This window comes from Motacilla alba, chromosome 8 (assembly GCF_015832195.1).
Source record: "Motacilla alba alba isolate MOTALB_02 chromosome 8, Motacilla_alba_V1.0_pri, whole genome shotgun sequence".
In the NCBI taxonomy this organism is placed as follows: domain Eukaryota; kingdom Metazoa; phylum Chordata; class Aves; order Passeriformes; family Motacillidae; genus Motacilla; species Motacilla alba.
In genome coordinates, this window is record NC_052023.1 from 2,674,958 (window position 1) to 2,688,349 (window position 13,392).

General features: G+C 45.1%; 1 protein-coding gene across 19 annotated transcripts in view; it reads right to left on the minus strand.

The window, feature by feature from the left end:
* The window catches only part of NFIA (nuclear factor I A), a 350,087-nt gene that overhangs the window by 66,969 nt on the left and 269,726 nt on the right, over positions 1-13,392 (minus strand). For all 19 annotated transcript variants that reach the window (XM_038145133.1, XM_038145145.1, XM_038145138.1 and 16 more), the window contains one exon: positions 11,488-11,615. In XM_038145133.1, the coding sequence (XP_038001061.1) occupies positions 11,488-11,615 (128 nt within the window). The remainder of the gene's footprint in view (positions 1-11,487; positions 11,616-13,392) is intronic.

Below are 13,392 nucleotides of genomic sequence, written 5' to 3' on the forward strand. Positions count from 1 at the left end.
TGCTTTCTCCTGTTCAGAGCAAGGTAGTGCATTAGTGTGCTGCATCATGGATAATACTCCTGGAGACAAACGTGGGCTGCTGCAATAAAATACTAAATGCGAAGAAAGATAATCCATACATTTATATTTTTCAAATCTTGTTGATTGTAAATCCTTACTTTTTCTAAAATAAAATTATTTCCCTCCTATAAGTGGAACCCAAGACTCTGCCTCCAGCCCTTGCTGAGATGAAACAGTCCCATTTTTCTCCAGAGTGCTGCTCTTGGGGCTGCAGGTACCACCTCACTTGTCTGGCTTTTTGGGGTTCCAAGACCTGCACGCAAATCTATTGAGGCAAATGAAGACTGTGCATAAAACAGTAAAACAGCCTATAATTTTCCAGCTAAATTTAGCAAGAGGATGTCTTATGTTATGCTTTTTGGTGTATATCACACTAAAAATAGCAGCGAGCACTGATGTAAGGGAAGAGCAGAAAGGATGATGTCAGTAGGGCTGTGCTGGAGTGGTGAGGACAAGCAGAGGTGGAGGATGTTGTGGATCTCCTGCTCTTCCTTGAGCAAGATGGAACCAGAACAGAGCAGTAGCCATGACAGATGCTGAGATTTAAGTTTCTTTGGAGCTGGCAACTGAAAGAACTTAAAACATCATCCCTTCTTTAGGCTCACTGCATTCGCGCTGTGAGCTCTGGGGTAGAAGTCACAGAAAACCCACTTTGGGTGAACAGCACAGCTGCTGTCACAGCACTCAGACATTTCTGCAGGTATAAGATGGCTCTGCAGCCACGGAGCCAAATTGTTACCCAAGCTGAGAGGCTGCTAGATGGAATTCTGTGCTTCCCTGTGCTCGCTGACTGCTGTGGTCAAAGTGTTGGGGCAGCGCTTAACTTGAAGGAAAGTAAAGAAAGTAACTAGAGAATGATTTATTCACGACTTCTGGCAGTGAAAAACAAAACCACTAAGAAGCATCCAGCAAAATGATCAGGCAGCAGACAAAAGAAGTGGTTCTTCCTCATGCAGCACTGAGTAAAACTGGAACTTTCTGCCATGGGATGTTGTGGAGGCCAAAATAAAGAATGGGTTAAAAGCACATCTCTGAAAGGAAAGTTCACTAAAGGCAGTCAATCACAAAGATGTGAACAAAACCTCTGGCTCGTGAAACCAAGCTGTTTGCTGCCAAAATCCATGAGGCTGTACTCTGAAAAGCATCACTGGATGCCTCTCCTACTGTTGTTATCTTCCCTTAAGTGTCCACCACCAGCTCTTGTCAGAGACAGCAAACTGCCTGTCTAGGTGAGCCTTTGGTCTAGCTGGGAAGAGCCATTTGTTCCTCTCTGTGGCAGATTTCTGTAGGCTGGAATGTGCTGTACCTGGCAGTTGAGAAGCAGGAAAATTGCAGTAGGCATCCAGCACAATGAAATGAAGGAGAATTGCTCCTCGCCTGGTGCAGAAAAGCAGGAGCACACCTAAAGTCAGTGTGGCAGGAGGTGTGGGAAGGAGAATGGAAAAAAGAGATGAGATTTGGTCTTCTTCCTGTACCTGGTCCTGTACAGTCTTCTGGAAGTGTCCAAGGTCAGGCTGGATGGGGCGTGGAGCAGCCTGGGATAGCAGAAGGTGTCCCTGCCCATGGGATGAGCTTTTAAAGGTCCCTTCCAACCCAAACCATTCCATGATCCTATAATTCCTCCCGTCTCCTAACACCTCTCCTTGCACCTTTTATCTTTGGGTGAAAATGTTTCCTTTAAAATCAAGCCTGTTTTCTCCTCTAAAGCCAAGATCAAACATGTGCAGGGAGCACAGTAGCTGCACTGTGTGCTAGGCACTGGAGTGATGGTTGTACTGGGAATGTTAATAAACAGTGCCCAGAGCAGAACTTCTGCATAAAAAAAAGGGTGTATGTTACATCTCTCCCCCTCTCCCCTGTCTCATGCAATATTTACACAGCTGTGCTTTGTAAAAAGTGTGTGTGTGGGGGGTTTATTATTATTATTTTTTGTAACTTATTTACCTAAGATAGCCCAGCATCTGTTTTGTGGTGAGCTTCTTTCACAAAGTTTCACAGTTGCCTTGACTGATGCAAAAGGAGGTCACGCTCCTTACTCAGTGATCTTAAAACCATTTGTTTCAAACACTTAGCCATTCTGTTTGGCTAATTTTGCTCTGTTCTGTGTTTTTGGTTTGTCCTCTGCTTGGAAATGTGCATCCCTGGGGGAACCGATCTGGCTAGGTGAGTATTTTAGTTATCTGTTTTATAAAATGCAGAAGTGCACAGGAATTTGCAATAATATGCATCATTTACTGGCTCTCAATATGTACTGTATATTGGCTCTGATGATCACTAATATTTTCCAGCTGCTTTCAAAAAAAATAAAAAAGAAAGAGTTCAATGGAGTCTTTGCAGTGGGTCCTTTCCCATGACTGCCTACACAGGTGATGAAGACTTTCCTGTGTCCTGAAGAATTAATAAGCCTGAACATTTCTATACCAGCAGCATACCACAGGAGATAAAATATTGCTTCTGCTTCCCAAACACATTAGAAAAAGCAAGTCTGCTGATCTCAACTGCTAAGACAGCACATGAAAGGAATGTAGTCCATTTCCCAACCAAGATCTAATCTATAGGAGAGTTTATAGATCCAAGTCAACATCCTGAATTGGTCCCAGAAGCAAACAAGAAGACTAGTTCAATTTTTGGACGACTGTTTTTAATGTGTTTAATGCCATTTTGCAACTAAACAGCCTCCTGCTGCACTATCAGATGATCTTCAAGGATCTCTGGGTCAGAGGAGACCTGTCTGGAGCTCACAAAGATTCGGGTTTGACAGACCCCAAAGCAGCAAGAAATCACAGTCAACCAGAGGAGCTTCTGTCTTTCAGAGCTCACCTGTGGAAAGGAAGTGTCTGCTTCTGTCTCAGTGCCAAGGAAGGGGGGAGTTTTCACTTAGTGTCAAAAGTGAAGCCCAAGACACATCACTTCTTTGCTTTTAGTTACATTTTGTGGGCTGTTGTGGGCAGAGGTTGTGGACTCCCCATCCCAGGAAGTGTCCAAGGCCAGGCTGGATGGGGCTCTGAGCAACCTGGGATGGTGGAAGGTGTCCCTGCCTGGGGCAGGGTTGGGATTGGATGGGCTGTGGGATTCCTTCCAAGCCAAACCATGCTGGGATTCTTTGATTCTCTGGTCAACAATGGGTGGCAACAAAATGTTGCATGGCCACCAACAACGTCTGAGGAAGGTCTGGCCCATGGAAGACCAACACAGCACTGCCATCCCAGGAATCCTGATCCCATTGGGAAGCATCGTTCCAGCCTTTGTCAGGGAATAGTTTTCTATGCAGGAAATCCTTCCTATATATCTGAAAAAGGATGCAGGTGATGTGAATTGTGTCTGGTGACAGAAATACCTCAGGTGACCTTACACTGTGCCAGTGCACAAAAGATCTGCTTTTCTCTCAGCCACTGAGGTCAGTGAAAGCAGCACGCAGGGCTGATGTTAGCACCAGGCCAGTCAAAAACAGCTTTAATTTGGTAACTACAGGAAAATTATTTCTGCATTTTCAACCCAGAACTCCTACAGCTCCATCTCCATTTTTGAATGATGCATTTCCTGACATCTGGAACTAGATGCAAGCAGCAAAGCCACAACACTGACCGACCGCCCGACTTCTCCGGGACCACGCTGAAGGGATGTTTTCCTCAGGGGATTACAGCAAAGCTGAGGCATGTGCTTCAACACTTGCATGGGATTACTAATTTTATTAAAAATGGAAAGTACACTTTAGGCTGAATCCCAAGGCCAAGTTCTTTTGTGTTGTCCAGTGTCTGGAAGAAAAATAAAAGGAGAGCCCTGGAGGGATGTGAAAACTTCTAGAACTTTTCAATCTGAGCTGACTTTTTGGTGAGCAGTCCTTCCCCTACCTCCAGCTTCCTTCCATGGTTTTGAGGCAGCACTGCCAGCAGCATGGCATGTTGTCACAGGTCTCATGCTACTACATGAATTGCCAAAGACAAGCTGAGCTATTGATCCAGTGGTAATTTGCTGTCAAAATGACTCTGCCTGTGATGGCAAATGAGCAATGTTAATCACTTGACTTGACGAGTGCCACTGGGAAAGACTGACAATGCTCAAAGCACCACCATGGACCTGCTGCGTTTTTCCTGGCTCCATTAAGTTCCTGGTCTTCACTGGCCTTGACCAATTAGAGTTTAACTTATCCATTAAGGTGCAGCTCTGGGAAAGTTCTGTTTAAAATAAACAACAACTTACATTGGTGAGTAACTCATCAGCTATGCAGCAGCCTGATTCTGATTGCCTGGCAGAGAAACACACACATTTTGTGCAGTATCTGATAAAAGATCTATAATGTGCTAACACAAACCTATCATGTAGCACCTGTGACTAACAGATTGTGATATCAAAGTCTTGATGCCTAAGTGCTCCTGTAAATGCATTAAACTTTTAGCGGCAGGAACTGTAGACTGCCAGTGACAAGGAGCTGATATGGTATTTCAGTAAAAGTTGATAAGTGTTATTGCTCTCAGAAGAAAAGAAAAATCTTATGTTCTCGAAAACCACTGGGCAGCTTGTGTTTTGATGGGATACTGTAATGCAGAGAGCAGGGATATGGCAACACATGGACTCCATGAAAAAAAAAAAGACATTTAAGGAAAGCTCTGTATCCTACAGCTGCTGGAGTTCCTTGAAGTGTGTTCCCATCATACATTTCACTTCAAGCATCTACCTGTTCACTTGGAGTCAGCTTTTTAGGTGGCTGCCTGCATGTGGGGCCTTGCTGAATTCCATGTTTAAGAACAAAGTTCATCTTGAACCTGAGGAACAACTTCTTTCCTGAGCAGGTTGCTGAGAGAAGATGTGGAGTCTCCCTAACTGGAAATATTCAAGAGTATGCCCTGTGCTCTGGGATGACCCTGCTTGAGCAGGGAGGTGGGACCAGGTGACCCCACTGTGGTCCCTTCCAGCCTGAACCATTCTGTGTGAAATGCTCCCACTGTCTTTGGATATTAAGTTCAATGGAGGAAAAAATGGCACGGGTGCCTGCTGGGAGATGTGCTGAGGTGTGTAATGAAGCTGCTGCACCAGGCAGGTACAGGCAGAACAGCTCTGGGACTGCCTGACCTCACACACTGAGAACCAGAGGGCAATTCAAAGTTACATCTGGGAGATACCGAGTAAATACAATTGGCAGGGATCCTGGATGTTAGACCTCCTCTGGTCTAAGGAAAAGTGACGTTACCTAGGCTTTGTCTTTCTTCTGTAGGCCTATGAGTATCCAAAAAGTTCAGCTCAAGGAAATAATTAAGATCATGAAATTCCTGTGTCTAGTTATGACCCAGTGAAAACCGCCCACTGCAGCAAGTCCCTGAAAAGTAGTGCCAGAGAATTATTTGACATTGAAAACTCCAGGTCTGAAGTTGAATGTTTTCCCAGTGAAAAGGGATTCTTTTTCTATTCCTTATTTTGTATAATACATGGTTCTCATGTTTTTCATCATATTTTCTGCAGTCAATCCCTTGAATCTGTGGTAGTAATGCAGCACAATCATTGAAAACTTCTCTGGGCTCTGAGTTAGTGCACGATGTCAAGGCCTTTGATGAGCCCACAGACCTTTGCCTGAGGACAGACCAGACACGCTCTGCATCGCTGGTGCTGGGACACACCACACATAACATTTTATCCTCCAGGCACTGCCAGGCAACAACTGTGCTTAGGGCATAAAGAAAACAATCTAGGATCTCCCTTATAGCACTTTCTCTTGAATTTCCAACATGTAATTCCGAACAGACATTGAAAACAAACTCTTGTGGTCATCTGAACTATGCCTGAATGAGCTTTTCTGATGCATATGGCATAAATAAAAGTTTCTCAGTAAACAGGGAGAAGTTTTTTTTGCATGCTAAGGAGAAAGCCCATGCCAGATTTAAGAAAAACATTATTGAAACAAGTTCTGGACTGGTTGCCTTCATGTGGTAGTTCCATACCAGCCATGGGGAGAGGCACAGCAACATTAAGTTAGGGGTCACTGACACTGCAAGGGAAATACTCCAAAATAAGATCTCAGCTCCTCAGCTGAACAGAAATTCCTCAGAATCTGTTTTCAGACAGTCCCATAGATGGTGGCATGAGAACAAGCAGCAGCAGCCCGGGTGGTTCAGTGAGCAATCATGAGGCTGACTTTAAAAGCATTGTTACCACCACAGATGAGTCCAGCAGTCTAACAGGGAGCTCTCCAGCTTTCTGCAGGTTCATGTGAAACTATCAACCTCATGAGCCCCTGGAACTGTGGATATGTCTATTGGCCATGCAGTGCAAAAGGAATTACTAATTCCTTAAGGTTTCTGCACTGAAATCTTCTTTGTTTCCTGGGGTTTTCAAGGTGAAGACAGACAAAGGCCCACCACAGCATAATGGGAGCAGAACTTCCAGGGTGGAGCTGGGGCAAGGGGATGACTATGACATGAACAGCCACAACAGTTTCTCAGTGGAAAAAGGACCACAGAGCTCCAGCCATTTTGCAAACCAAGTTGGTCAAGACCACAACCAAAGCAGAGATGTTTGTCTCTTCAGATACCTCAAGAAGTGCGAGGAGAGCAAACAGGTACCTCTCCTGGGATTACTGTCCTCTAAGGACTGAACTACAGTGTGGAAATACAAGTAGAAGATCTAAGAAAAAGTAGAAGATCTAAGTAAAGAAACAAGTAGAATACCTAAGTAAAGAATCCAATAGGATACTCTGAATTTGCATCTTAAACATTTCTTTCCACGCCACGCTGTAGAAACACAATGGAAGCAGACTTGGCAAATACCATCCATATGTTCCACAAAATGACTGAGGGAGCACAATGTGAACCTTACTCCTGGACTGGATCAAGAACATGCATTAAAAAAATGCATAAGTGGAATACAGATATACATTAACTCAATGTTTGCTTATTATGGAATTAAAAAACGTATACCTGTAATTATGGCTTACCCCCATCACAAGCAGAGCTGCCCCAGAAGTGAACACAGGCCAGCTTTGTGAAGGAGTTCAAAGCAAGTGTGATGTTACCTTATTTTCTTACTAACATCATCTTTATCCTCTCTTGCCCTTCTTCTCAGTTAACAAGAGTTATGTACTGAAAGTGCTGAGATAAAGTAATGGTAAGGAGGATACCGCAAAAGGTATTTGAAAAGCAGAAGTAATTTACTACATGTCTGCTTTGTTTTACTTCCTAAGCCTTCCTGTTGCGAAAGGAAATTCATCTTTTCTGGCAGACTCCAGCCTTTTTAGGTCGGAGAGCTCCCCAGGAGCTTTCGAGTGCAGGTAAATGGATATGAGACTCAAGGAGTACAGCACAAGGAACATGGGATTAATGCTGGGGCTCGCTTTGGCTGTCACACCTGACGTACAAGGAGAGTGCTGCACCCTTGGTTGCAGGAAATATCTGTAAAATAAACAAAGCTGAGTCTTTTGCCCATCACTGCAAGCCGGATGCGCCACGAATGGAGAGGTCGTGATGTTGCTGGTGGGTGAAGCAAGAAGGATCTACACCCAGCAAAGTCTCACCATGAGACAGACATCAGGGTGCCTCAGCAGAGCGAGTGAAAGCTCAGAGGAAGGGCTGTGGATGGACAAAAGGTGCAGGCTGTACCCTGCACGCAGGAGCAGGCACGGGGGAAGCATCCACTGCCTGATCTAAATAGCACGCAGAGTGGTTTTGTCCTCTTCTGTTCTCCGGCCAGTTTGCACATATGTTCTGAGCATACAGCCTGCCCTCCAAAGACCACTTACAGGGGCAATCACAGGGAAGCAAAGCAGGAAGAAAAGTATCCAAAAAGGGAATTTGTTCAAGAGAAAAAAATGGAGACAGATGTAGAGCGACTAGTCACGGCTGGCGGTAAATAACCCTCTGCCTGGAGTGCTCTCTTTCTCCAAGAGGAGTTCACATATTCCATTTCATATTTCCTTTCTAGGAAGTCAAATCTTTGTTTTCCTGGCGTTTGTTCTTTTTCCCTTCTGTACGGTCTAAAGCTTGTCTTCTCATTTTCCCTTTCTCTTCTACGTTTTGCTCTCTTTGAAGTGCATTTCTTCCACCTCCCTACCATACAACCCTGATTTCCCTGCACTGTCCCAGGCCACACCTTTCACTACCACCCTCTCCCAGTGCCCGTGCCACGAGCACGTGTGTGCTTCACACCTGCTGCAGTGCTTGAGTCTCCCCTCTTTCTCATGTGCACACCTCAAAATTAAGCAGATGCGACACACAGAGATGGAATATTCATCCTCTCACTCCCATAAACCTGTCAAGGCATATAGGCCAAGAAGCTATCTCTGCATAAATCTAAATCTCCTGTGAGGAAGCAATCTACTCAAAGGCAATAAAGGCAAAGGATGTATTATTATCTTTGGTGTGGATCCTACTGGGCTGGGAGGTTGGCTGCTGGCTCCTCTCTGAACTTTCCTTCCCAGCCAGAGCAGCCATCCCACAGACAAGTCCAAGCTTCCTTTCCTTGGTCTGATTTCCTCCTCCTGTTGTTTGGCCAGCAACCCAAAGGACAGGGTTTAATTATGGACTTTGGAAACCTGGCTTGCACTACTCTGCCAGCACGGGATGAAACCTCAGCCTGTCTTCTGAAACAGCACCATTCTGCACTGCTGATACCTGTGTTATCCCACACAGCACAAAATGAGCTGCAGGGAAGAAATGCCAAGCTAAACAAAAAGATGGGTTTAGTCTTTAAACTTCTACTGCAAATTTCACCGAGAAGAAAACAAAACACCAAAGCTCAGGGATTACCATATGCTAAAAACTGTGCCACCATTTTGATTGTAGATTAAATAAATGGCAAGGCCTTGCTCTGGAAATAAAGACATCGGAAAGGATGGATCTGAAACTTGTCCAGGCTCCAAAGCTCCCTCTCAGAGAGGACTGCTGTGGAAAGCTCCCGGCTAAAATGGGATGTTAACATCACTTGTACAGTTTTCAGGTGACCAAATTATTTTCTAGGCAGATGCCCCACTAAAGACTCCTCAAACATTTTACACTTCTGGAGGTGAAACCCCGGTGTCGAACACAAAAGGCCACACGTTAGTGTCACACCCAGGTGTGATGTCTACAGACCACAGCAGGACGTGTCCCCTGGGGGAGCACCTCGGGCCAGTGACACACCACTGCTGCCCTGGCTGGGAAGGACACTCAGCACTGTTTTGTCCTTCACCACTGATGAGCTGTGGCTCTTCAGGCATTCCCTCTGTCAGCCGTGCTCTTGCAATGACCCTGTTTTACAGAGAAGCTGAGGCAATGAATTCAGAGGACAGGCTGCTGGAAAGCCACGGCAGAGGCACTGGGGTGGGGCTGCATGGATTTAGCACAGGGATGGCTTGGAAGTGCATCCCACGTGGGCAGGATAAAGAAAGCTCTTTTTCTTCACAGCTGTGACAGTGATAGATGGCTCGGTGAATCTGAGCTATATCTAGTTGGTACCTGGCTACAGTCCCTGATGCTGCAAGGTGATTTTCTGCCATTTCAGAGGCAAGACTAAGCAGAATCTGGGATTTTTCTATAATAAGTGAGGAAGGTCATGAGGAAGGAAGAACCTTCTCTTGTCTGGCTTGTTCTTGGCTTTCTGATCACCTCAGGAAGTTTGACATAGGCAGCTGTGCTTCCTCATGATGGGCACCCAGTGGTGCCAAGAGCAGCAGAGGTGCTTTGGAGGTGTAAGGCTTTGGGTACTTCCCTTGCCCAGCTCAACAGCTCAGTGCCACCATCAAGCCAGGGCTTGGATGAGCCAGAGGTAATGACCACATGTGGGGAAAACCACCAGAAGCGACAGCAGAATTAATAGCCAACCTCTGGCTGCCGCACAAACGGAGAACATTTGTCATTAACAACGAGCACCCCCAAACTTTGGGCGGAGCTGTCCCCCAGCCTGGCAGTGATGCAGAAGCAGTGACCCCATCAGTTTTCAGCCATCTGTGTCTGCAGAGCAGGCTGGGATCTCTCCCCGAGAGCCGAGCTTTTGTCCGCGTTTCTGCCACTCCGTGAGCAGAGGTTTAGCACAAGGTGAAGCTCTGCCTTGCATCATCTGGAGCCTGGAGCTGATGGAGGGGACAGCCCCTGGTGCCTGGGAGCAGGACACCTCAGAGCAAACACCAGGGCCCTGGGGACGGTGGTGGCAAGGCAGTCACGGGGAGCCTGGCACTTGTCTGCCTGCAGGTCCACCCTCTCCTCCTGCCAAAGTGCCACATCTGCAGTCAATAAGAGCCCACAAGCTGGCTCCTCCTCATTAGAGGAGAGAGGGCAGCTGGCAGGGGATCCTCCAAGGGCTCCCAGGCACAGGAATCAGTCTCCTCCCAGTCTGGAATAGCCCAAATTTGGTGACTTTCTGGGCATGCTGTAAAGGACAGCTGTTTGACAGGGTCTCCAGAGAAAGCTGTGGGTATGCTTCCTACATGATGAAGGATATAGGTGGCTGGCCAAGTGCCCACAGAACTGATTTTAATGCTGTGCAGGTCGAATTCACTTTTCTGTGCTGTATAGTTCATTATACACAGTGCCATGGACGAGCATGTGTTTCTTCCAAACAAACCAAACCCATACTATTTTAAATCCAGACAAACAAGGAAGACAAAAAATACGTATTGCAAAAGATCCTTTGCACTTTCAGAGGACCTCCCCAAACCCTGGGAGGCACTGCTTGCTTTCCTCTAACAAATAAGACTTCTGTTATTTTTATTGGCAATAAATACTTGATTATTTAGCTATAACCAACACTGAGGCATTAATTTCACCTGTGCACATAGCACTGACCCAGAAAAATATTTCCAAGAGTATTAAGCACCCTGATGATCTCAGGATAAGTGATCAATGGACAGTTAAGTATGTAACACAACATAACCCAAAAAAAATGATCAACAGGAAAGATCACACACAAAAATTAACTGAGAAGAGGCCAAAGAGCTTCCTCAACATTCTGAAGTGTAACACCCAGTGATATCTATTTTGATATGAAGCCTCCAATCACACTTCACAGCATTACAGATTAATAAAACAACTCCTTCTGTAAGTCTCTTAAAAGTCATTACTAAGTGATCTCAAGTGTTGTATAATGCTTGAAAAGTCCTTCTACCTTATATAAGTTTAGGGATATTTATTTAAGCAGCATAACTGATGGAGCACAGCCCAGACAGGTACTGCTTTCTGCTAGAAAAAGCTATCCCAGAACTGAATCTGGACAATTTGACAGAAAAAGACCGCCTATCTTCTGCTGCATTATTTAAATACTTCAGATATTTGGCCAAAACACAGAAGTGACACACTACAGAAACATTCACAGCTGCAGGAGCAATAAAACCACTGCCACATTTTCATGAGGCCGTTTCTCGCGAGTGACGAGACGTCTAGAACTGGTCACCTCTCTAACACAGCAATTCTGATAACGAAACAGAGCAAGTGGAGATGAAGTTCTCGGGCTCTGGGAGCCGGGGCTTACCTGGCTCCACTTCATGCCATCCACTGGACTGGCTGCCACTGCCTGGAGAGCGCCCTTGGCTTGTGTAGAACGGCTCCTCACCAGGGCTGTCCATCTCATCCTCCACAGACTTGAGACGTTTTGTGGAGCTGAGAATGCAAGAAACACGTAATGAAGGCATGGAAGAGGAACCAAGGCACTGCTGTTGGGACATGCTTGAGAATAACTCAAGGTGGAACAGATTTAGGGCGCTTTGGTGAGATACAAACCAACATTTCACAGGCCAAACCCCTAAACACACACGAGTTTGACAAGAAGTTAGTCTGACATTTAGGCTTTCAGAGATTCAGAAGTAGGACATTCTCCCAAGCACGCAGAGGTCAATAAAAAGGCAAGAATTTCATCTGCATTGCATGGTTCTTGCAGTTTGGATGAATGTGGTGATGACACACGAGACTTATTTTCACCGCCAGATTTTTTCACGGCTAATTCTGAAAGCAAATTGTTTATCAGTTCAAACTTTTATTTTCCATCTTTTCAATTAGCCCAGTCCCATAAGAAGGAACATAGGCAAGTGAATGATGGAAGAATCCATTCTTGTTCAAATGTTCACGTTATCCTACAATAAGAGGCATTTGACTCTGCAGCTGTGCCAGCAAGCACAGAAAGCCCCCAATGGGTATCTCTGGCCAGTGTCAGCATTAAAGAATCCCCCTGTGATACATCACACCTCCCTCACCACAGGCTCAGGACACAGAAGAGCCCTTTGAGTGGTCTCTGGTGGCCGCTGGCTCCAGCAGTTCTGCAGGGAGAGGATCCCAGAGCCAAAGACACTCAGCTTGGCTCTGTTTTCCATAATGAGTTGTACAGACTGTGTGGGGACCTTACTGAGAATTTCTCTTCTAAGTACTTTTCCAAGGCTGGGCCAGCTCACATTTTTTTTTTTTTTTCTTTTCCCCCAAATCTGTATTCTATTAAGACTTAAGGCATTCAAGAACAGGATCCTCTGAGTAGGGGGAACACATTTAACAGACATAAAATCTTCCACTCTTGGTTTAGAGCTTGCAGCCTCCCCACCCGACACTCTGCACAGGTAGGAGCTGGCGGGTGTGCAAAACCAGTTGGTGAGAAACAGGAAGAATAAGTCTTGTGGCATGTGTGGAATGCAGGTTTGGCCATTCCTTAATTTAGAGAATTGTTATGTGTCAATAGGGGAAATTGTGTGCATACAATATAATTACTGCCTGATAATTCTGCTGAGTCTGTGTATTTAAAGAATTTTTTTTTTTCCTGACTGGGAACAGCCTAATGAGAGGAAAACAAACATATTACCAAGTTATTAACTACCCATGCTGTTTATAATTAGCTCCTTATCAGTGGTAGCTATTTGCAGAAGAATAGAAGAGCAACAACTGAGCTCTTAAGTAACATTAATAACCTCACTTTTGCTTCTGGAGTCACCAGTAAATTCTACCTGAGAATGGTGCTAATGATGAGTGCTGTAGGCTACACAGTTTACAGGCAAGAAAGAAACAGCACAAAGTTTTTAATTGATGTGTAGTGGGAATTGTAGTCACCGAGCTCCATAACGTGCACACTAAGTGCAAGACAGAATGTTCTTCCAATCACTGCAAACTGTAAGAAGTTCCTGCTAAGAGCCTCTCGTTAAAGATTATTATTTTTAAAATAAAAACAACAGCTATATTCAAACTACAGAGATTTTTCACACGTGCACTTGCTCACTGCAAAGCTGGTGGCACTGCAGGCTGAGATAAAAATGTAAAAGAGCGTTAGGCAGGAGTTAGACTTTCTTGTCATGTCTTTGAAATAAGTGATCTATTTTGGCTGTGGGGGAAAAAAAAAATCAATCTGGTTCCTTAATAGTGTTCAAGACTACTCGAGTGACTGAGCTTGTTTATAAATCTA